Raw genomic sequence first — 21790 nt, 5'->3', positions numbered from 1 at the left:
GAGAGCTAATTTGAAAACTTAGCTGACACAGTCTCCCAATGATAAGGGCGTTGGCTCTGCATCAACACATTCAGAATAAAAGCACCACAAAAAGAGACCGTCAAAGTTGTGGGTCTCGTCATTCTCATGGAATATAGAAACACAAAAATACTTTCTGTGTAATTCTTTTGCTGGTGCTGGCATCAAACCTAAGGCTTTGACAGATGTAATTCTGATGATACTTAACTGAGAGAATAACAGCAGTGGTATGGTGTTTCTTCAATATACTTTTGAGTGCACATTGGTATCATGTGGACTTGTTGAAATGGCTCAACTCTTGTAGCTGGAAAAATTAAGAATCAGGCCCATTGTCTGATTTGTGTTAGGTCAGACAGAAAGTTTTTCTTAATTTATTTATTCATTTATTAAAAATTTCCACCTCCTCCCTGCCTCCCTTTTCCCTCTCCCTCCCCACCTCCCCCTTCCTCTCTAGTCCTAAGAGCAGTCAGGTTTCCATGCCCCGTGGGAAGTCCAAGGTCTTCCCCCCTCCATCCAGGTCTATAAAAGCAAGCATCTAAACAAACCAGGTTCCCACAAAGTCAGTCCATGCAGTAGAATTGAAACCCAGTGCCATTGTCCTTGGCTTCTCAGTCAGCCTTCAGAGTGTCCAGTTTGATCACATGCTCCATCACTCCCAGTTTTGATGGCCTAGGTGAGCTCCCATTAGATCCGTCCCAGTGTCTCAGTGGGTGGACGCACCCCTTGTGGTCCTGACTTCCTTGCTCATGTTTTCCCTCCTTCGAGTGCTGGTCCATGTCAAAGTTTTAAGTGCTGATCAGCGTGAGGTTTAATTAAATGTCTCCCAAACTTCAAACCACTGTTTCAGCTGCTGTTCATAGCCCAAGGGCAGCTTGTCAATGCCTTGTTCATTCCCAGCCTGCTGGGACATTTCAAAGGCTCACAGATATCTCAGATTTAGAACTGGCAGTGACTTTCCTAGGCTTTTCAGACATTATTTACCCTCAGAGGTTCATTGAAAGGACTCTGGCTTACTTATCTGTAAGGAAACAGAATACAAAGAAGACTGGAGAACCCGCCCCCCAGTTTAGAAACAAACTTGCTGCACAGACTGGGAAACTCCCAGTCCCTGAGCTGGAAACAAACACAAAAATCCTTTTCGTTTACCCTTAAGTTCCACATGATTGACAAATATTCAACAGGTGCTAAATTGTTTGGGGGATGGTAGATGCTAACAGATTATAATGATAACAAGTTTACTGCCCGAAAGGAGAGCAAACCAGCTGATTTCCAGCATTTGATTTGTTTAGAAGAACTCAGGCTCACTTTCACTTTCAGTAATATTTTCTCTCCCTCCTCCTTCTCTTCTTTCCTCCTCTCTCCATCCCTCCCTCCCTGCTACCTGTCTCTCCTTCCCTCCCTCCTCCTTTATTGTTCCTTCTAACTCCACCTTTTTATTTCTTTTCGTCTCTATTCTCTCGCAGTATAGAGAAATGGCTTTCAAACAAATTCGGGTCCAACTCTGAATTGCGCAATCTCTTCCTGCCTTTGTGCAGCTCAGTGGGGTGGGCAGCTTCACAAACCAAACACTAGTGGACCAAAGACAGAAAAGTAAGAGAGAGTGACTTCAAAACCATGTCTTCTTCAATAAATGCATCACTTTAGCTTTCTAAACATCCACAGAAACTCTGGAGTTAAACTGTATCATTTGTAAGTCTCTAGTTGAGAACCCCCCTAAAGCCTTTCTGTTAGCACGCCCTTCATTCCTGTCAAGTGGTTGAATCGTTTCTTCCTGTTCAGTGTTATTTTTTTACTTTCACTTTCATATTCTAAACACTGCTCTTTTACTGAGCTGAACCAGAAATTCTCTGCTGAAAACCCCAGAACATCTTAGGCTATTGCAGAGGGCGGAGGTGTCACAGCAACTGTGAGAGAGGACAAAGGACAAACAACCAGACTCACAAGCAAAGCAGACAGCATTCAACACCTCACACAGGCTGCTTTCTTAAGCACTAAAGGATTTTGTTTCCGGTAAGACAGAGGTGGGGGTGGGAAAGGCTGTACCAGATTGTTGCATTGCCCTAAAAAGACCTCTCTAAGGGAGACAGGCATAAGTGGAACAGGAGATCACTTAAAAACAGGGTTGATTGTCAGAGGTAGTTTTACTGTTAGAGCCCAGGTCCCTACTATGTAGAGTTAAATGAACTCTAGTAAGGAAGAGTCCATGGAGAGGGTATGTATGAGTCTTTGAAGATTGATACTGCATTCGTGGGACCATTGTAGATCATCTTTATTGTCTATTGAAACTGAGGTAAAATCCCTCTACTTGTTGCCAATGTCTGCCTATGGGTAAAGTAAGTAAGACTGCTTGGAGTTTGTAAAAAGAGACAATTCTCCTGGTGATAGTTAAGGAAGTTATAAAACCATTGTATGTTTTTAAAATATTTCTGTGTGCGTGTGTATGTGCGTATTTACACTTTGAAAATTTCATATATGTAGTGTGTTTTAGATTGCGTGTATTGCCTATTTTTTTCCTCCATCTCCTCCACTCCAGCCCCCAGCTCTATTCATTTCACAAATTTCTGTCCTCATTGAGTCAGGTTATTGTGGGTCATTTGGGCATGTGCATAAAGCCATCTACTGGAGGTTGGGTAAATTACCAGGGGCCACATTACAGAAGAAAACCAACCATCTCTCCCTTAGCAGTCAGTCATCAGTGCCAAACTCCTAAACTACACCATGGGACTCCCTGTGCCTCTTACCCATCCATAATAGAATTTTTAGCTGCTGAATTTTATTCAGGTTTGTTTCTTTCTTTTCTTTTGTTGTTGTTTTTTGAGGCAGGGTTTTTCTATGTAGGCCAAATTGTCCTGGAACTCATTCTGTAGTCCAGGCTGGCCTCCAACTCGGAGATCTGCCTGCCTCTTTCTCCTGAAGACTAGGATTAAAGGCAAGTGGCACCACTGTCCGACTTTATGCAGATTTTCTATAAGCACCCACAGCTACTGTGACTTCATGAGTTCAAAGACCCTATCATGTTTCGAAGATAATCTTTCTCCTTGAAGCAAAGACTGTACTCCATTCATATTTTTGGTATAAGTACTACTGTGCATTGAAAGGAATCAAAACTTTGGGAGGAATGCTCAACTCTAGGGCAACACAGGAAAATTGTGAGGTGTCTCTGGAAGGATCTGTGGTGGGGGAAAGTACTGCAGCACTGAGGATATGATGGAAGTCTTCCAGCCAAACAGAGAATCCAGATGAAAGTGCCTCAGTAAACAAAGGGGATAAGCCAATCAATAAAACAAAGAATGATCATGCAGTTCAAAGGCACACAGAATAAAATAAATACCTAGGAGTTTGTACTGATGTAGCCAAATGAATGAATGAGTGATTGACAGTAGGAACAATACTCCTACTCTCTGTAGACCTCCAATTAAAAAGTAAGTGGCATGATAAGAGTAGACGGTCATCTTAAGCAAACGTTATAGTGGTTTTATTTTATAAGCGTGCACTAACAATAGTGATCAAAGCCCATGAAGTATAATAAAATTACATGTGCTGAGTCCTAGAGTCTCTCCAAATGGAAACTTCAAAATTTTCTCCTTATTTTTGTTTTCACACTTAAAAAGCAATTTTAATTAGTGTTCTCATTCTTGCTGTTCTCACTTTATATGTGTCTGAATACATATTTACAAATATGCATTTAACTATATATTTAAATTTAGATTTCCTGCGTAAGAGAAAATATAAAAGGTTTCTTTTGCTGAGTCTGGCTTATTTTGGTTAACATGGTGATCTCCAGTTCCATCCATGATTCCTGCAAATGATATAACATCATCCTTTCTTATGGCTGAATAAAACTCTGCTGGGTATACGTACTATGTGTCAGTTTTCCATTTATCTGCTGATGGACAGCTAGACTGGTTCCACAGTGCAGCAATAAAATGAAGATGCAAGTATCTTTGCCATACAATCCTTTAGAAACACACACATATATGTATATATATGTATGTGTAGGCATATATATGTACATACATACATACATACCCAGGAGTGGTATCTGGTCATTTGATAGTTCTAAGTTTTTGGAGACACTGCCATGCTGCTTTCTCCTGTGGATGCACCACTTTACATTCCCACCAGCAATGCATAAGAGTTCTCTTTCTCACACCCTTGGAAGCACTTGTTAATTTTTTCTTTAGGCTACACATTCTTAGTGGAGAGATGGGAACCTTGATACATTTTAAACTTGTATTTCTTGGGTCAATAAAATCTTAGACATTTCCCCAAAATATTTATCTGCTATTCAAATAGTGCATTTAAACACAAACTAGTAAACAGTTCTTGATAGGTCGCCCCTTAACCAAGAGAACATATTCCAAAGAGTATTTTCAGAGCAAGTCATGTCAGCAGCACTAATCTTTGATGTGATCGACGAAGATTACAGAATATCAGCCTTGTAACCTTTTTGCCCAGTATGTACCAATATAATTTCATTCTATCATTTAAAAAACAACTAAAAATATTACTGAAAATATTCTACAATATAAATGTGATACACTCTTCTAGGATTTAAAGTAATGAAGGATAAAGAAAGAACAAGAATCTACTGAAGATGAGGGGAAGGTAAAGAGATGTGAGGATTAGGGAGGGATCCTGGATTACATCATAATGCAGAAAAGGGACATCATCAAAATCTTATTTAAGAAAGGGAGGAGGTATAAGGTATGCAGATTTAAAAAGGGTGTTATAGGACAGCTGAAAGACTAGTCAGTTACTCTACTGAGGGTATGTAAGATATAAGATACTGACATTGGAAAAAGATGGAGAAATGGTATATTCAGCCTTTTGAACCCACTATATAACTTTTCTGATTATCTATGGACCTCAATTGGTTGCATTTAAATGAAAGTAGTGTCTAGCATTTAGGACAATCATAAAGAGCCCAGAACATTTAGAAGTGTAAAAAGAACACATTTCAAAGGTGGAATATTTTAGCACATACTCTTTTATTCCTCTCATTGACAAGAAATTGTTGTCCAATTATCTTCTCCTTAGAGACAAAAGAACACATGGCCTCAGACATCCACATGCTGGAACCCATGTGTCTCATTGAGAACACTGAGGAGCAGCTTGTGGTCAACCAGGAGGCTCTGGGTTATCTGTCTGCCATCAAGCAGCCAGTGGTGGTGGTGGCCATCGTGGGCCTCTACCGCACAGGCAAATCCTACCTGATGAACAAGCTGGCTGGGAAGAAATCAGGTGGGTGAAACCAACACAGCTGTGCTAGGGCCTTTCTGTCCACCCATGTAGCCTGAATCTTAAAAGCAAATGTGAGGAAAGAATGTCAGAGAGAGGGAGGAATAAGAAACGATAATGTCTATCCACTAGTGGAATTTCTCTTTGATGAATTATTGCTACTCACTGGTTTTTAAACAACACCTTTGTTTTCAAATTTAAAGTTAAATGTATATTTTAGAGAAAGAACAAATACATTTGAGAAAGTTAACTTCCTTAATGATGAATTATAAAACGTTTATTAGACTGTCCACATAGTAGGGGTAAGTGTCTAGCTGTAAGGAATGAATGCATTGATCAGTATTCTATTTCTGGGGTAGTAATTGAAATCAATACGTGCAGTTGTTTTACTCTTTCAAGTGTAACTGCATTGGTTTTCAACTCAACACCAGAAGCACCATTATGTACTCCCCTCTCCATCCCATGCCCATTCTGCGTTGCAGGCTTCTCTCTGGGCTCCACAGTGCAGTCTCACACCAAGGGGATCTGGATGTGGTGTGTGCCTCATCCCCAGAAGCCAGAACATACTCTAGTTCTGCTTGACACTGAGGGCCTTGAAGATATTGAGAAGGTAAAAATAGATCTTTCAAATTCTACTCATAGCTTTTCAATAGCTCACCTCGAAGAACCCATTTCACTCCTGGATATATGCTTCTAAATAATTAAATGAATGTTCTATTCTTCGAGTTGTTCTAAGAACCAAGAATAATGAATCAGCATTTAGATGATATTATAATAATGATAGATAATGATATTTTAGTCTTTTTTCTACACCAAATATTTTGGTTAAAACTGCTAATGATACCATGTACTTGCCTGTGCACATTATAAACATGACTGACTATTCAATGTGAGACCCTAATAAAAATACAGTATTCTGTATTTATTTTTGAGAATTCAGAAATTCTCAAAAAAATAATAAAATATATTTTAAAAGAATGGCCAATTCTCCAAAGGACTGCCAGTAAGAGAACAACAATGCAAGATCTGCAACAACTCTTTGTTCAGGGAGAGTCATGTGTTACTCTTCCCAAGTTTTATTGAGATCAATAAAACTCTTATTGAAGGACCTTTCTTTCACTAGTGCTAACACTAGTGCTAAAATGACCCTTACCATACATAGTATGTCCTGTAAATAAAGCTTAGCATTGCCAGTTTAAAAAAGATGATATACATCCATGTGTATGAATGCGTGAAGGACACTCACACTTAAAGGTCATAATGGTGATTAGTTACTAAAATCCAAACTGGCACGAATTGAATATTCATAAAATCATCACACAGATAAAAAGTTATTATGTAGTAGAAAATACTTACTCTTGATGCCATCCATAGCTAATGGGATACAACAAAGATTCATCTTTGGCTACTTGAGCTGTTGGAAAGTCTCTTAGCTACTCTTCTTCACTCACTGGCCTGTAGGGAGACAACCAGAATGACTGCTGGATCTTTGCCTTGGCGGTCCTCCTCAGCAGCACCTTCATCTACAACAGCATAGGAACCATCAACCAGCAGGCCATGGACCAACTGCAGTATCCTTTGGGTGTGGTCTAGAACAGTACTAAACCTAGGAAGAGCAGCTTTATTATTTCATCAGGTAGACAGGCAGGCAAGGACCTTACTAATTCTAAGTCATTAACCAATCCTTTTATACTTATCATGTGATTTTGCCTGTTTTCGCTACAAGTTCAGACTTCTTAAGTCACCCATTGCCTGTGGTACACTGTTGAGAACATCACTATCTAATAGGTCAATATCCTGCATTTGTCCAAATCCTCAACACGATTTAGAACTCATATACTCAATAATCACTATTATCATTATCTCTATATGTTACCTATCTCCTAACTACCCACAGAATGCTATCAGTAATATTTATCCCCAAACTCATAGTTTTTGCAGGCTTATTGCTGCTGCCTGTTGTGCAGTCACCATTTGGGGGTGGGGGAAGGGCTGAGAAGATGCAGAGGCAATGGCACAGACCCAGACCAAGGAGACTCCAATGTAGAAGCTGTCGCAGGAATGTTTCTGGGTGGTCCTTTTGAAACTGGCGCTCACTGCCGGTGTGCTGTGTTGGGCTAGAAGCACACGTCATTACTTACCATGCCTTTGATCCTCTTACCGGTTGCCTTGGCCAATTTTGCTTATCCATCATGAGCTTTTGTGTGCTTGCTTGTGCTTATGTTATTGCGCTGCCTCACAAACTCATCAGGGGATCTGAGACAGTGATTGCTTTTTAGCCCGTGCCTCCCCGTGTCAGTCTTCTATGTTTCTCCAATCAGCTCACAGTCGCTTGTTCATTGGAAAGACTCCTTTGGAGCCAAGGCACAGACCACATCACCGTTCTTTGTAGTCTTTGATTAGTCCTTCCGTCCACACAGCCTTATTTTGCTGCATATGTTAACCCCTACTGTTTGGAGACTGGTAACCAATAGACACGGGTTTTCACTATTCTCCCACAGTTCGTTTTCCTTGTGTGCTCAGCCCCTACCTTCTCAGTTACCCACCCATGCCATTATCAGTGCTGCAAGAATTTCTATGAACTGAACTTTGGGTGTCGTGCTGTGTTCTTTCTCCTATCACTGTGCTCTTCCAGAAGTCGTATTATCTCGTCTCACCGCAGCATTTCAAAAATCAGTTCTTTCCTCTTCCGAGCCACTAGGTTCTTGCGTCTAGAATTTCAAAATTCCTAATATTCTACTTTCTTCTCTGACAAGCTATTCCATTGCCTGTGTGGACTCTGAATATTGCAGCTCCCTAGTTACTGCACTTCTCCTCACTCTCTGCTCTTAGTCTCTAGGCAATGTCCACTGGAACTTTCACAGATGACTCTTCTAATTCTTGTAGATTTCTGCTAATCAAGGACTTTAGAAAGCACATGAAATTCTCTGAGTAACTAGACATAGGCAGTTATTCTCTAGTATTTTTGGCTAAGGCCTTTTGCTGCATCAAGAATAATAGTAAATATCTGAGAATTTAAAATATTTTATTTACTTATTTTTTTTAATATTCATCTGCTACATTGTAAGCCCTATGATGGTAGAATACTTTCATCTATTTTAAAATTATTCCCCGGGGCTGTGCCTGATTCATAACAGAGGTTCACTAGATGTTTGCAAATGGCTGAATTCTGTGAATGAATGTGCTAATGCCCTAGTTTTCTTTTTGTTGCTGTGGTGAACATTATAACCCAATGCAACTTGGTGATGAAAGGATTTGTTTGGTTTACAGGTTACAGTCTAGCATCAAGGGAAATCGGTCTAGCATCAAGGGAAATCAAAACAGAATTTGAGAGGTAGAGACTAGAGCAGAGGCAGAGAAGGACCTCTGCTTACTGGCTTGCTTCTTGTGGCTTGCTTGGCTACTTTTCTTATACAGTCAGAGACCACCTGTCTAGGGATTGCAACCACACACTATGGCCTGGGGTTTCTTGCATCAATTAGTAGTTGAAAAAAATGTCCCCACAGGCATGTCCACAGGCCTGACTGAAAGAGGTAATTCCTCAGTTGAGGAATCTCCAGTTGTGTCAAGTAGACAAAAACTAACCAATATAGCTAAAAATAAAAACAAAAAAAAATTAATTTGGGGAGGCACTGGTAATGTGTTTATCATAAAAATGCTGAACTTGCTTTTATAGTTTTCTTAATTTAACATCTCAGCTATGTTACAGAGCTGACTGATCTTATCAAGTCAAAGTCGTCACCTGAGCAGAGTGGGGTAGATGACTCAGCTAGCTTTGTAGGCTTCTTCCCGATCTTTGTGTGGGCACTGAGAGATTTCTCCCTGGAGCTGGAAGCTAACGGAAAACCTATCACCGCTGATGAATACCTGGAACACTCACTGACACTGAAAAAAGGTACCCGAGTTTGGTGGAATGATCTAATACAAAGGGAAAACAATTTCATAAATGCCATTTCTGCTTGATTGACAAAGGTCTTGATTTTTTAGTGTGTTATCCTGACAGTTGTCATAGGAAATGAAACACAGGTTCGCTGAATCATTTGAAATTTCACAAGCTGCTGCTTCTTAGCGAAAGGATGTTTCCTTTCTTTTTCCTTTAAGTTTGTATCACTTGTCTGTATTAGGTGTTTTTCAGCTTACATAGACTTCATTCAAGTTATAGAATTGGAAGTATCATACATTGAAGTAGTTCATTTGAAGTTTTACTATATCTAATTTTCATTTTTGCAGGATCTGATAAGAAAAGTAAAAGCTTTAATGAGCCTCGGCTATGCATCAGGAAGTTCTTTCCAAAGAGGAAGTGCTTTGTCTTCGACAGGCCTGCTCAGAGGAAATATCTTTCCAAACTAGAGACAATTCCAGAGGAAGATCTGAGTGAAGAATTTGTAGAACAAGTTAGAGAATTCACCTCATACATCTTCAGCTCTGCCAATGTCAAGACTCTGTCTGGTGGCATCGTAGTCAATGGGCCACGTATGTCATCCCCTCTACTTCTTACGTGGGCTTCTCTTCTGCTCATTGTAGGATACTGAGTGATGTTGTCATTGAAAAAGTAGTGTGTTTATCACATGATGGAATTTATTTGGGAACTAAAGTCATTTCTCACCATCTCATATCTGTAATAGCAAAAAGGAAAAAGAGAAATGAACTAGAATCTAATCCAACCCTAGAAGGTTTTTCCTCTCACTCATGGTTCCCACTTAAAAAAATTAATAAAAGTCAGGAAAGTGAAAATACCATATTTGTGGAGTTTGCTACTTCAAACTTTCATGTACAGAAAAATGTTTAGTAGTGATACTAAAAATCTAACTATTGTGTTTAATGAGGGGTAAGGAGATGTGGTTTCCATCCTCCTTCCTGCACAGCGCAATAAAAGGACACGTTAAAAGGAAATAAACAAGAAACCCCAAAATTCATAGTGATAAATAGTAATTCATATAGTTAATAAAAAATAAGAAGTTGCTACATGGTAACAAGAGGTCTATGCAAGTGGGATCTAAGTCCAGGGAGTCAGAGAACACATTGGTTTAATAACCTGAGTGAGGTGAGAAGTTAGAAATGGGTAGCATTTACCCAGAAGGAGAGAGGGTAATGCCCGAGGTAACAGTGCAACAGAGGGAGGCCCAGAGCAGCACACAACCTTCTGACTTCAAGAAAGTCAGAGTCGGGTGATAGAAAGAGGACAGTGGATGGGAGAGTCCTCCAACTGGAGATGTGTGCAATGGTGAGATCCTGAAAAGACAGGAACACGATTTCCAGAAATTTCAATTGGTTCTAAATTCTATGGAGGACTTGGCAGGCAGGAACTTTGGAGGACAAAGTAATGTTTTCTGGTTTACCTGCCACACTCCCTGGAGTATTCTGCATACAACACCTTGTTGTGTTATCAAGGAGCAGGGTAGAATACTGGAGTGTGATGCTTTCAATCAATCAACAAACTATGAGCAAACCTAGATATTTTGCTTATCTACTTACAGCTCTGTGGAGGAGTGTCTGGTATGATACCTTTATACAGACTAGAGAAAGTACTAGAATGATGCATCATTTTAAAAATAACTACAAAACACTGGCATAAAAAGCAAAACTGTTACTTTGGCTATTAAAAAATCAATAAAGAATAAAAGGGTAAATGAATGAGAAGAAAGAAACGGAGTGGGAAGAGAGGAAAGGGTAATAAAGAAACAAGGTTTGGTATCACAACTTTTCTCTCCAAATACTAGAACTTACTCAATGAAATGTCTATCTTTGAAAAAAATGAAGGAGAGTAAAAAAGAGGACTTAATATCCTCTGGATCTTAAGGTTAATAAATTATTATGCTGTTCTTGTTCCTCAGAGAATCCTGAAAACTGTACAATGCTTTTTCTACCAAATGACAGTCATTTTCTTAACTTTTGTAACAGGTCTACAGAACCTGGTGCTGACCTATGTCAATGCCATCCGCAGTGGAGAACTACCCTGCATGGAAAATGCTGTCCTGACTTTGGCCCAGATAGAGAACTCAGCTGCAGTGCAAAAGGCCATTGAGCACTATGAAGAACAGGTGAACCATAAGGCCCAGCTGCCCACGGAAACCCTCCAGGAGCTGCTGGACCTGCAGAGACCTATTGAGAGTGAGGCCATTGAAATCTTCATGAAGAATTCTTTCAAGGATGTAGACCAAAAGTTCCAGAAGGAACTAGGGGTATGTGTAGTACCGCAAATCATAAAACAAAGAAAAGCCTGGACCTTTTCTGGGATGAGCATTATTCAGTGATACCCCATGATATGCAGAGATTTGCAATGGTTATTGAAAGACTAGATTCTTCTGGACTTTGATTTAAAAAAGCATGACACTATAACTAGTCACATTTTGCATGCACACACACAAACACGCACCACACAAACACACACACACATACCTACACCTACACATATTCCATTTTTGTTAGTTTCCCCACTCTGGAAACGATCATCTCAGTCATTGAGGAAATTAATTACACAAATTTTGCATTTACAAAGGATCATTTCATTTACTTTTACATAATATAACATTTTTATTCTTTGAGAATTTTAAACATAATGTGTTTTTAATCATATTCACTTCTAACGTAGTTTTTATTGTCCAGGACTACACTGCTTTTATGCTCCCCACTTGTAATGACAAACCAATTGTAAGAATGCTTACAAACGCTTTGCCATTTGATCAGTGGCAATGTTTCTCAGATTACCAAGGCTGGATTTCACAAAGGACAAGTGGTTTCATTCAGAGGTTCTGGCAAAACAGGGTAGTCAATGTAAACAAGCAGTTGAGTACTCTCCAACACAAAGGAAATACAGGAGTTAATACTTAGTTACTTGCTTGATGTCATATGGAGAGCTGACTCTTCCGTTATCCTTTCCAAACACAGAAGAACTCATCATGCTATCTTCAATACTTTCATTAACTGATGGTGAGAAAATACAGGGAAACATTTCATAGTCAATTGCCCTTGACTGAGTGTTTTTATAGAGACTCTGGGCCTAGTATTCTGTATCAACTTATACAGCCTGAAAAGATATGTCTGGGACTGGTGGTGTTACCCCATCCTTATAGACAAGGAAACCTTAGTACACCTTAGTACACTAATGACATGTTCATGAAGCCACAAAATCTACACAGGCTGGCCTAGGTCTAATTTTTCTAATCTGAAATGCTTCTTTCATTAGGGACTTCAGTAGATAGAGACTTGCCGTGAAACAGTGTCTGTGCTCTGAGAATCTCTCTGAAGCAGGAGAAAGGGGAGAAGGCTTCTAGGAAATAAAATTTGAAGTGTCAGTTTCTGTAGCCAGCACCCTCCTCAGGAATACATTGGCTCTCACAATGAGTGAAGAGCATGGCCCCATTTAGACATTCTCCAGTGGTCTGTTGTGTTATCTCCCTCCTCTCAACCATCTGTGTGATTTTGTTCTTACCCAGGCCCTGCTGGATGCCAAGCGAGAGGCCTTTATTAAGAAGAACATGGACGTGTCTTCAGCTCGTTGCTCAGATTTGCTGGAGGCTATTTTTGGACCTCTGGAAAAAGAAGTAAAACAGGGGACATTCTCTAAACCGGGAGGTTACTACCTCTTTCTTCAAAAGAAGCAAGAGCTGGAGAAAAAGTATAACCAGATTCCTGGAAAGGGGCTGCAGGTAAAGTGAGTAGCTGGTACCATGCAAAGGTGGCTTAGTGAGGAATCTCTTCTGAATGCTAGTGAGAGCAAGGAAGGTGCCCTGGTATTGGTGGAGAGTGCCCTTGTCTTACATTCTTCTCGGCAGAGAGCAAAACAGGAGATAACCAGCACCTTTCTGCTTGGAAACACAACAGGATATCTCAGAAATGTTTGCGGAATTCATTCATTGATTTATTTGGTTTTGTGTGACAAGGGTTTCTCAGGTTGCTAGAGACAAGAGGATTAACGAAAAAGGAAAACTAGTTAAAAGTTATGTTCATTCAAAGTACTTGGACAAATGACCTATAGCTGTCAGCACTTAGATAGCTCCCCCTGGGCTTTAGAGGTTTTTTCTCTTAATTCTTACATCCTCACATAAATCATGCCTTGTTAGTATGTCATAAAGAGAAACAGAAAATGAGGCAGAGTGAAGCACAAGACTCACTTAAAACCACACAGCTAAGGACCAGTAACTCTTGAATGCAATGCCAGCTGGTATCATCTGTATCCCTCAGTTCCAGACTGTTCTATGCTGATAATAGAGTGTAAGATTAGGTTTGACTTTGAATTATTTACAAACATCAATGTCTTTTAAATGGCTGAATATTTCTTGGTTTTTTTTTTCTGGGTATCGAGTCACACAGGAAGACCCCAGGGCTGCTGTGGTGGCTCCACCACCTAATTGTTCCCAAGTCTCTTCTTTTGTTCTCTAGAACATTAGTCCACGGACTCTATGTATGAGCTGCATTCATGCCCTGAAATAGCCGCTGGAGAGTCAGGTTTTACTTCAAATTTATACCTTGAAACAAAGAGAAGGGAAAAGGACAAAAAATAGTACATCAACTCTTTTTAAAATTTCTAAAGCCCACCACGACACTTTTCTGACTGTATACCTTTTATAAGAATTTAATCCTATGAACATTCCAGACTTACAAGAGATACAGTATTTTACTATTTTGATAAACTATAAGTTAAAGATTTAGCAAACTGGTTAAAGAAACTAGACAGAAAGACAAGTGGCTATGTAGAGGTTGGAAATTTCAAGCAACAGAACTAGTTTATGAGAGTAAATTAATGTGTATTTGAGGATCAACAAGAAACCTGATGCTCTGGGAGATGGTGGGCAGAGCAAAGATTAACAAGAGATGAAAAAAGTCACAATCCAGACAAGGTGAATGTTAAAGGACAGTGAAAACTGTTTGTTGCTCATTTGGAGGAACTATAAAGTCATCTTAGAGCATTGGCATAATAGGAGTGTTCTTAATGTAACATGGCAAAGTTCTGGCTACTGTGAGTTGAATTATCTGCAGCAGTCAGGAAGCAAGACCTGGAACTGTGAGACTTGGATGCCACAGATGAAAAGCAAAAGACCGAGGTTGCAATGTTTGAAACTAGAGCCAACATGATCAATCAGCTCATGGTCACATATGAGATATGTGAAGCAACTAAGAAAAGAGATCAAAGATCCAACTAGTTCCAAAGATTTTCTAGATGCTAAAAGACAGGGATATGGAAAGTTTAGGATTTGGAGAGGGGTCTCTAAATCAGTTTTAGGTCAATTAAACATAAGAAGCTATTTGAATTGCTACTTAACTGGTAACACGAATGTCAGTTAATAGACACATTGGCTTGTCTTCAACTTATTCTATACTACCAGGCAGAAAACATGTTGAAAAAGTACTTTGACTCCAAGGACGATGTGGCTGAAACACTTCTAAAGGCGGATCAGTCACTCACAGAAGCAGCAAAGAAGATTGAAGGTGAGAATTGCTGAAGAAACTCCAGTGCTTGGAAACTCTTGCCACATTTAGCAGTTGTGATCCATATGCAATGTGGGGTTCCCCTCTGCATGCTGTGAATGTGTTCTGTTACCTTTGGTCAATAAAGAAGCTGCTTTAGGCCTCTGGCAGGGCAGAATGGAGCAAGGTGGGAATTCCAAGATAGAGAATAAAATAGGTGGAATCACAGAGACACCATGTAGCAGCCGAAGGAGACAGATGACCCAGAACCAGGTTCTGGTAAACCACGAGCCTTGTGGTAAAATATAAAATAATAGGAATGGGTTAATTTAAGATGCAAGAGTTAGTTAAGAAGAAGTCTGAACTAATAGACCAAACAGTATCATAATTAATATAGTTTCTGTGTGATTATTTTGGGTCTGGGTGGCCAGGAATGAGCAAACAGCCTCGGCCAACACATGTGAAATCATCATTGCAGAGAAAGGATCATAAGTATCATTCATGGTGTTTTGTATTTACACTGATATATATATATATATATATATATATATATATATATATATATATATAGTTATTTGTTTCCCTATTAAGTAGTTATTTCCTGCAAAAATCATCACAAGAAATTTTATCAAAGACAAGAGAATTTTTTAAAGTAGAGAAAAAGAAACAAAAGTAAAGTCATAAAATTTAATGTTTGGATTCTTTGCTTTTTCTTCTCAGTGGAACGAATAAAGGCTGTAGCTGCCGAAGCTGCCAACAGAGACTTAGAAGAGAGGCAAAAGAAGTATGAGCTGATGATGCAGCAGAAGGAAGAGAGTTACCAGGAGCATGTGAAGCAGTTGACTATGAAGATGCAGCAGGAACGGGAACAGTTAATAATAGAACAGGACAAAATTATATCTCTCAAACTTCAGGTACTTAGTTACATCTTCTCAGTAAGTTCCTGTGAGCCAATAAAAAATAAGAGCAGCAGGGGACTGAAAAAAACCCAGCTTAGCAGTTAAAGGCACTTATTGCTCTTATGGAGGACCCAGGTCTGAGAAGCAGCACCCTGCACAGTGACTTACAACAGTCCATAATTCTAGTCCCTCCTCTGGCCTCTGCAGATAGTGCACATATGTGGTACATTTACAAACACTGCACGCAAAAACACTCATGCACTTAACACAAATAAATCTGGAAATCAAACAAGAAAACCAAAACGTAAGCTCATCAGGCTGAGGCAGGAAGATGACTGGTTCAAGTCAGCCTGGATTATGACTCTTGCCATGCCATAAATGGTTCAGATGCTCTGATACATTTCCCTTCCCTCACAGCTTATCTTTAGTCATGAGAGCTGTTTATGGATGGATGAAATCCTTTATTAGGCTATTCACAGATAGTGGCTAGGAATTACTCAGTGCTACTTACATGTCTCCTACTTATTTCCATTTAATAACTCGGGTCTCTTATTTTGTGCTAGATGAAGACATTGCAATTTTAGCAGAATACATGATACAATATATAGCTTATTTTCTTTGCTAAATGGGACCCACAGGGATTTCTTTTCTGCCACACCTAATATGACCTTGTGTTTGGAAGTATTCTAATGAATAGCAAGAGTTTCTAACCATCTACCCACTCAAACACATTGGTTAAGTACTCAAATTACAGGTTGTCCTGTTATTCATAAATTCCTCTATATCAGTTCTGAGTCTCAGTGGTATCCCAGAATATCCCATTAGGACCGCAGACCACAGTTGCTTCTGTATATTTCTGTCATTTCTCTCTGTTATTAAAATTTTGGACATGTTCTAAATTCCCTGATTGAATAACTGCCCTGGTTCTGAACCAAGTAGTAACCTTTCACTTGGTTTATACCCATCTTAGATGTGTTTGAGAGTTCAAATAACACAAACCAGAGATGAGGCAAGAAAGAAGAGGGAAGCTGGTGTTTTTATAGAAAAAATGTATTTTACTAAGTCACAGGAGAGTTGTGGCTTCAAGAAAAACACCAAAATTCCTCCAGAAAATAATATAACTACCAGAGAGTCTGTGAGACACTCTGTGAAATATGGGACGCTGTCTGAGTTCAGTCTCCATCTCCATTTTAGGAACAAGAACAACTTCTCAAGGAAGGATTCCTGAATGAGAGCAGGAGACTTCATCAAGAGATCGAGGGCCTCAGGAGTTATGAATCATCTCCAGGCTGCACCATACTCTGAAGGTCTGAGTTTTGAACTGCTCTGCCAAGCAATCCTTTATCAAGGAGTACCTTGACTGAGAATCTGCAGCATTTGAAACAACTGCTATTAAACTCAACTCACGTCAACTCAAAATCACCTGCCACTCCAGGCTATGATCACTGTATGACCCTTGGGCAATGTCAGAGGAAGTCTCCCTCTGTGAAGAATGCATGTATGAGTAGAGACTTTGCTTCTGTGTTTTAGAGGTCTCCTTGACCTACACCATCCCCAGGCCACATATGTTTCTCCTTTATAATCTTATCTTTTCTTCTCTCCTACAGTATAGTGTTTACAATCACAGAGCAGGCAACTTTTTGCTAACTCTCAAAATGAAGTCCTTTTCATTTTTCTGAGGACTCTGATTTTTTTCCTACAGTCCTTCAAAAACTAAACCCTACCTCCATTTTGCCTTTTATTTTCCGCCTGTGACATCATGTCCTGAAGTTTCTCAGGATAAATGTCTTACACAAGTTAATAAAAAGTATTAGCCCACTGTAATTGTTTCAGAATATATATTTAATTTGTACTTTCTTATAAGAAGGCTGCTAGTTAGTTCCCGGCTGCTCAGACCCAAAATAATCATTCAGAAACCATATTATTTGCAATAATGTTTGGCCAATAGCTCAACCGTATTTCTGGCAAACTCTTATATCTTAATTTAACCCATTTCTAGTAATCTGTGTATTGCCACATGGCTGTGGCTTACTGGGAAAAGTTCTGTCTGGCTCCAACTGGGCTACATGGCTTCTCTCTGCCTCTGCCTCCTTTCTCCCAACATTCACCAGCACACGCTAGTTATTTATTCTGTAATGCTGATTCTAACTGGAAAGAGATAGAGTTACATTATAGTATTAGTTGCATCTGTTCTGATGGCTAAATCAAGAATTTTTCGGCATCTAACAGGTTGGCAATGCCTTTTGGGTAGCACAAGAGGAGAGTTTACTGTTTAACATTGGAAATCACATCTGGGTAATGAAATCTTCAGCTAATTAGAGTTTATAGGTTGACTCATACACCAAAACTTTCCTTTGTTCAAAGTGTGTATTATATCGTTGGTGATGTAGCTCAGTTGGTATAGTTCCTAACAAGCATGCACACAAGGATGAAAGCTATGAGCTGAAGCAATCTAAGCTTCTTGTTCATCATTTTGCATGAGTAGGAAAACCAGTAGGTTCAGCTGCAGCTTGCTAAAATTCCTTTCAAAGCAGAGTAAGGAAGAATACAGAATGTTTTTGGAATGTTTAAAATATTTTACTGATAGTGATGAAGTAGAACGAGGGCATTGTGAGTCATGTATTCAGGCTAGAGTCTGAACTCAGGAATGTATCAAGCCCTGAAACTTAGGTTGGTCCATGGCACCTCCCAGGAGGGAGTAATGGAACCAGGAGTTCCATGCTTGGGATGATATTGTCTTACCATCACAGTCTGGACAAACTGAGCAGCAAGACAAGTGGGTTGCAGCTACTGCTTACAGACCAGGATCTATAGCAACAGACTGCTAAATGCTTCAGTGGGACCTCTAGGAAACTGCAAGTAACTGAAGGCCTTACAGAGAAGAGCAGGGGTGTTGGTTTGTTCAGAGATTCTGATAGCGAGGGATTGGCTACCACTGGGATCTCACAGAGGCTCAGTGGCAGGCAGAGGAATACAAAAACCACACAGTGAAAGGAAACTTCATGTATCTTTCTTATTAAAGGCTGCTGTAGTGGAAATCCCGAGAGTGGGTTAACCATAATCACTTATGCTTAATGCTTAACCATTTGCTTAGCGAATATATGTGTCTAGTTCTAGTGGGCAGTGAGTTGAGAGGAAGTTTTCAGTTATTGATGAGAATAATTTTCTGTAATTTCCATAGACTGCATTCAACTTTGTCTTTGCCTGGATATAACGGTTAACAATGTGTGTCAACTTGGCAAAGTCTAGAATCCCCTGGGAGGCAAACCTCTGGGCTTGTCTGTGAAAGGATTTCAAGACTGGCTAATTGAGTTTAGAACACTCACATTGAATGTGGTCAGTCTCATTACATTGGCGAGATTCTCAGAATGAATACGGAGGAGGACTCCAGCTTCCATCTGTCTCTGCTTCCTGGCTGCAGATGCAAGGTGCCAACAGTCTCAAACTCCTGCCACTATGACATTTTCTCTGTGGTGGACTGTATCCTGTAACCAAGAGCCAAAGTAAACCTTCCATTCCTCAAGTTCTCTTTGTAAAATATTTTGTTGCAGCAGAAAGAAAAATAACAATTACAGAACATTGGTACCCACAGGGGCACCATTGCTGGGGTCCATCTGACCATGTGGTTTTTAGAGCATGCCAATTATTACGTGGCCTTTCAAGGCATTCCACTGCAGCCTAAATTACACATCCATGAAGACCGTGATAAGCAGCATTAAGCCAGTGTGCAGTTATTCTGTTATTTCAGACAGAATAACAGGAAGTGAATATGTTCTGGTAAAACTTGAGGGGGCATCCCAGGCCATCAGCCCCTTTCTCAGTTGTGGTTTTCTAGAACTAAACACAAGGATGTCAGTCCTTTGAAAATGTAAACAGAGAATGTGACCATTTTAGAGAAGCATTTGGGGCTTGCTCCAATCTGTTTCCACATTTTAGTTTTGTCAAAGTTACCATGCTATCATAGACATAACATAAAATGTATCATTTAAAAAGTCTTAGCGATAAAATCTCTAGGCATGAAATACTGTGTGATGTCACAGCTCTTTAGTTTTAATTTTTCCAACATTCTAAATAGAAATAAAGTAGAATAAGTTAGGAAACCAATTAGTAGTTTTACTTAAAACATGGTTTATATTGCTCTTTTCCGTGCATGACTTCAGTTGCTACCTGGAACAGAACAACCTGGAGAAATTGTTGAAACAACAGGTCATTGGCCTTACCACCCTGACCCTGAAAGGTTCCAGCTGTCAAGTTGACCAATGCCTTTAAGACAAAAGACTGACTGACACATGCGCTCCTGTGAAGTCTCACTGGCTTTTCTGCCTTACCTTGTCGTTTTAGAGTTAACGTGAGAATTCAAACCTGACCTGGCACAGAAGCCTTTCAGGAGTTTCCTGGATTCATCAGGGAGGGACATGTCCTGTCCGCTACTCTCAATGGTGTTGGCATGCTTATTAAAGAAATTCTACCTCAACAGAACCCCCAAGCCATTAAGAGTTTTTGTATAATATTTTTTCTGTCACCCCACCCCAGCTTCTGGAAAATTCTAGTATGCTTTCTAATTCTGTAATTTTAGCTGATTACTACATTTTATATAAATAAAAAGATAAAATGCATACTCTCCTTCTATCTCTAATCTTATCACAGTCTTTTGAGTTTTACTAATGTTCACATGTATTGATTCTTTATTTTGTTGACAAATAATAAATGTTATTAGCATCACATTATATTTATTCATTTGTCAGTTCATCTTTTGCTCTGATTTAACCACCTAGCTATTATAAATAGTATTTTACATCAGGTTTTGTGTGGGCACGTGTATTTCTCTTCAGCACACACCAAGGGGGGCAACTGATGGATCAGTAGTAATTCTGTTTAACAGTTTCAGGAACTGCATACCAGTCCAAAGTGCCAGCACCATTACACATTCTTCACTGATGGATGTGATCTGATTTCTTTGCATCTTCACTAATACCACTGAGAAAGTGCATTTACCCTTGTAGGAGGGAAGACAATGCCTGTGGTTTTGTCTTGAATGTCCTTAGTTTCAAAACCTAGAGTCTTAATATGCTTCTGTGTCGCTTAGTCACATAAAGAGATATCTCCTAAAATGCTTTTGACACTCTAGTCTGCTTGTTTGAGTTTATCTTTCCATTTTAGTACCTCACATGGCTCACACGGCTGGCTTGTATGTTCCCACTAAATATGTGATCTGTATTTCTTCACTTTCTTGGTTTTGTGCTTACTTTAGCTTGAATTGTGTTCTTATTTCTTGTGATTTTTTTTCTAATTTATTTTCCTTTTTTTTTTTTTTTTGAGACAGGCTTCCTCTGTGTAACAGCTCTGGCTGTCTTGGAACTCATTTTGTAGACCAGGCTGGCCTTGAACTCATAAAGATCCACCTGCCTCTGCATTCCAAGTGGTGTGATTTTTTTCTATTATGCAAGAAGCTGTTGATGAAGTCAAAATATGACCCTGTGTTATTATTTAAGGTTTTAGTTATTTTAGCCCCTACAATTTGACCATTGGTTCATTTTTCGAATGGTTCTATATTTAGTCAGTTATATGTGTTGGTTTTCTATGCTAGCTTTAAAAAAAAATACAGTACAAGTCTGAAGATATGGATCAGTGAATAAGAGCATTTGCTATGCAAGCATGAGGACCTGAGTCCAGATCCCAATCCCACTTACCCATGCTGAAAAAAGAATGTGGATTCTCATACCTGTAACCCTAGTGATGAGGAGGGGTGCAGAGACAGGAAGATTGCTGTGACTTGATGCCAGTCAAGGTCCAGGTCCATTGGGAGGCCCTGTCTCAAAGGAATAAGGCATAGCACACTCAGTGTGCATATACAATAAGCACATACAAATATACATACACTAAGTAAAGACGTAAAAGATTTCATAAAACTGTGTCACAAATGTGGTGTCTTTAAATAGCAAAATCATCCTCCTACAGTTGTGTAGGGTGGTGCCTAAGCCAAGAGTTCACAGGTTATGCTCCCTCCATGTTTCCAGAAAGAACGATTCTATGCCACGTTTCTCCCAGGTTCTAGGGCTGCCAGCTTTCCTTTGCTCTCAGCTACTCCCTGGTGTCTCCGCCTCCATCGTTACCTGGCCACCAACCCTGTGTCTGCACCTCCTCTTCTGTCTCTCATACAAGGACATGAATTGGTTTCATGAATTGGACAAGGACATGTTGTGGTTTACTCTGGTGAACCCGAA

At 39.6% G+C, this 21790-nt stretch overlaps 1 protein-coding gene across 1 annotated transcript; it reads left to right on the top strand.

The window, feature by feature from the left end:
• Positions 1-1018: 1018 nt before the first annotated feature.
• Positions 1019-17390, top strand: LOC125412836 (guanylate-binding protein 2-like). Its single transcript, XM_087897508.1, has 11 exons — positions 1019-2028; positions 5059-5262; positions 5742-5869; positions 6721-6830; positions 8958-9154; positions 9490-9732; positions 11161-11441; positions 12696-12908; positions 14586-14688; positions 15388-15581; positions 16761-17390. Exons 2-11 carry the CDS (start codon positions 5073-5075, stop codon positions 16869-16871), a joined length of 1770 nt encoding a protein of 589 aa, XP_087753634.1. The 5' UTR covers positions 1019-2028; positions 5059-5072; the 3' UTR covers positions 16872-17390.
• The last annotated feature ends 4400 nt before the right edge of the window (positions 17391-21790 follow it).

This window comes from Myodes glareolus, chromosome 17 (assembly GCF_982192425.1).
Source record: "Myodes glareolus chromosome 17, mMyoGla1.1, whole genome shotgun sequence".
Lineage (NCBI taxonomy): Eukaryota > Metazoa > Chordata > Mammalia > Rodentia > Cricetidae > Myodes > Myodes glareolus.
This window is presented reverse-complemented; position numbering and strand designations above follow the sequence as displayed.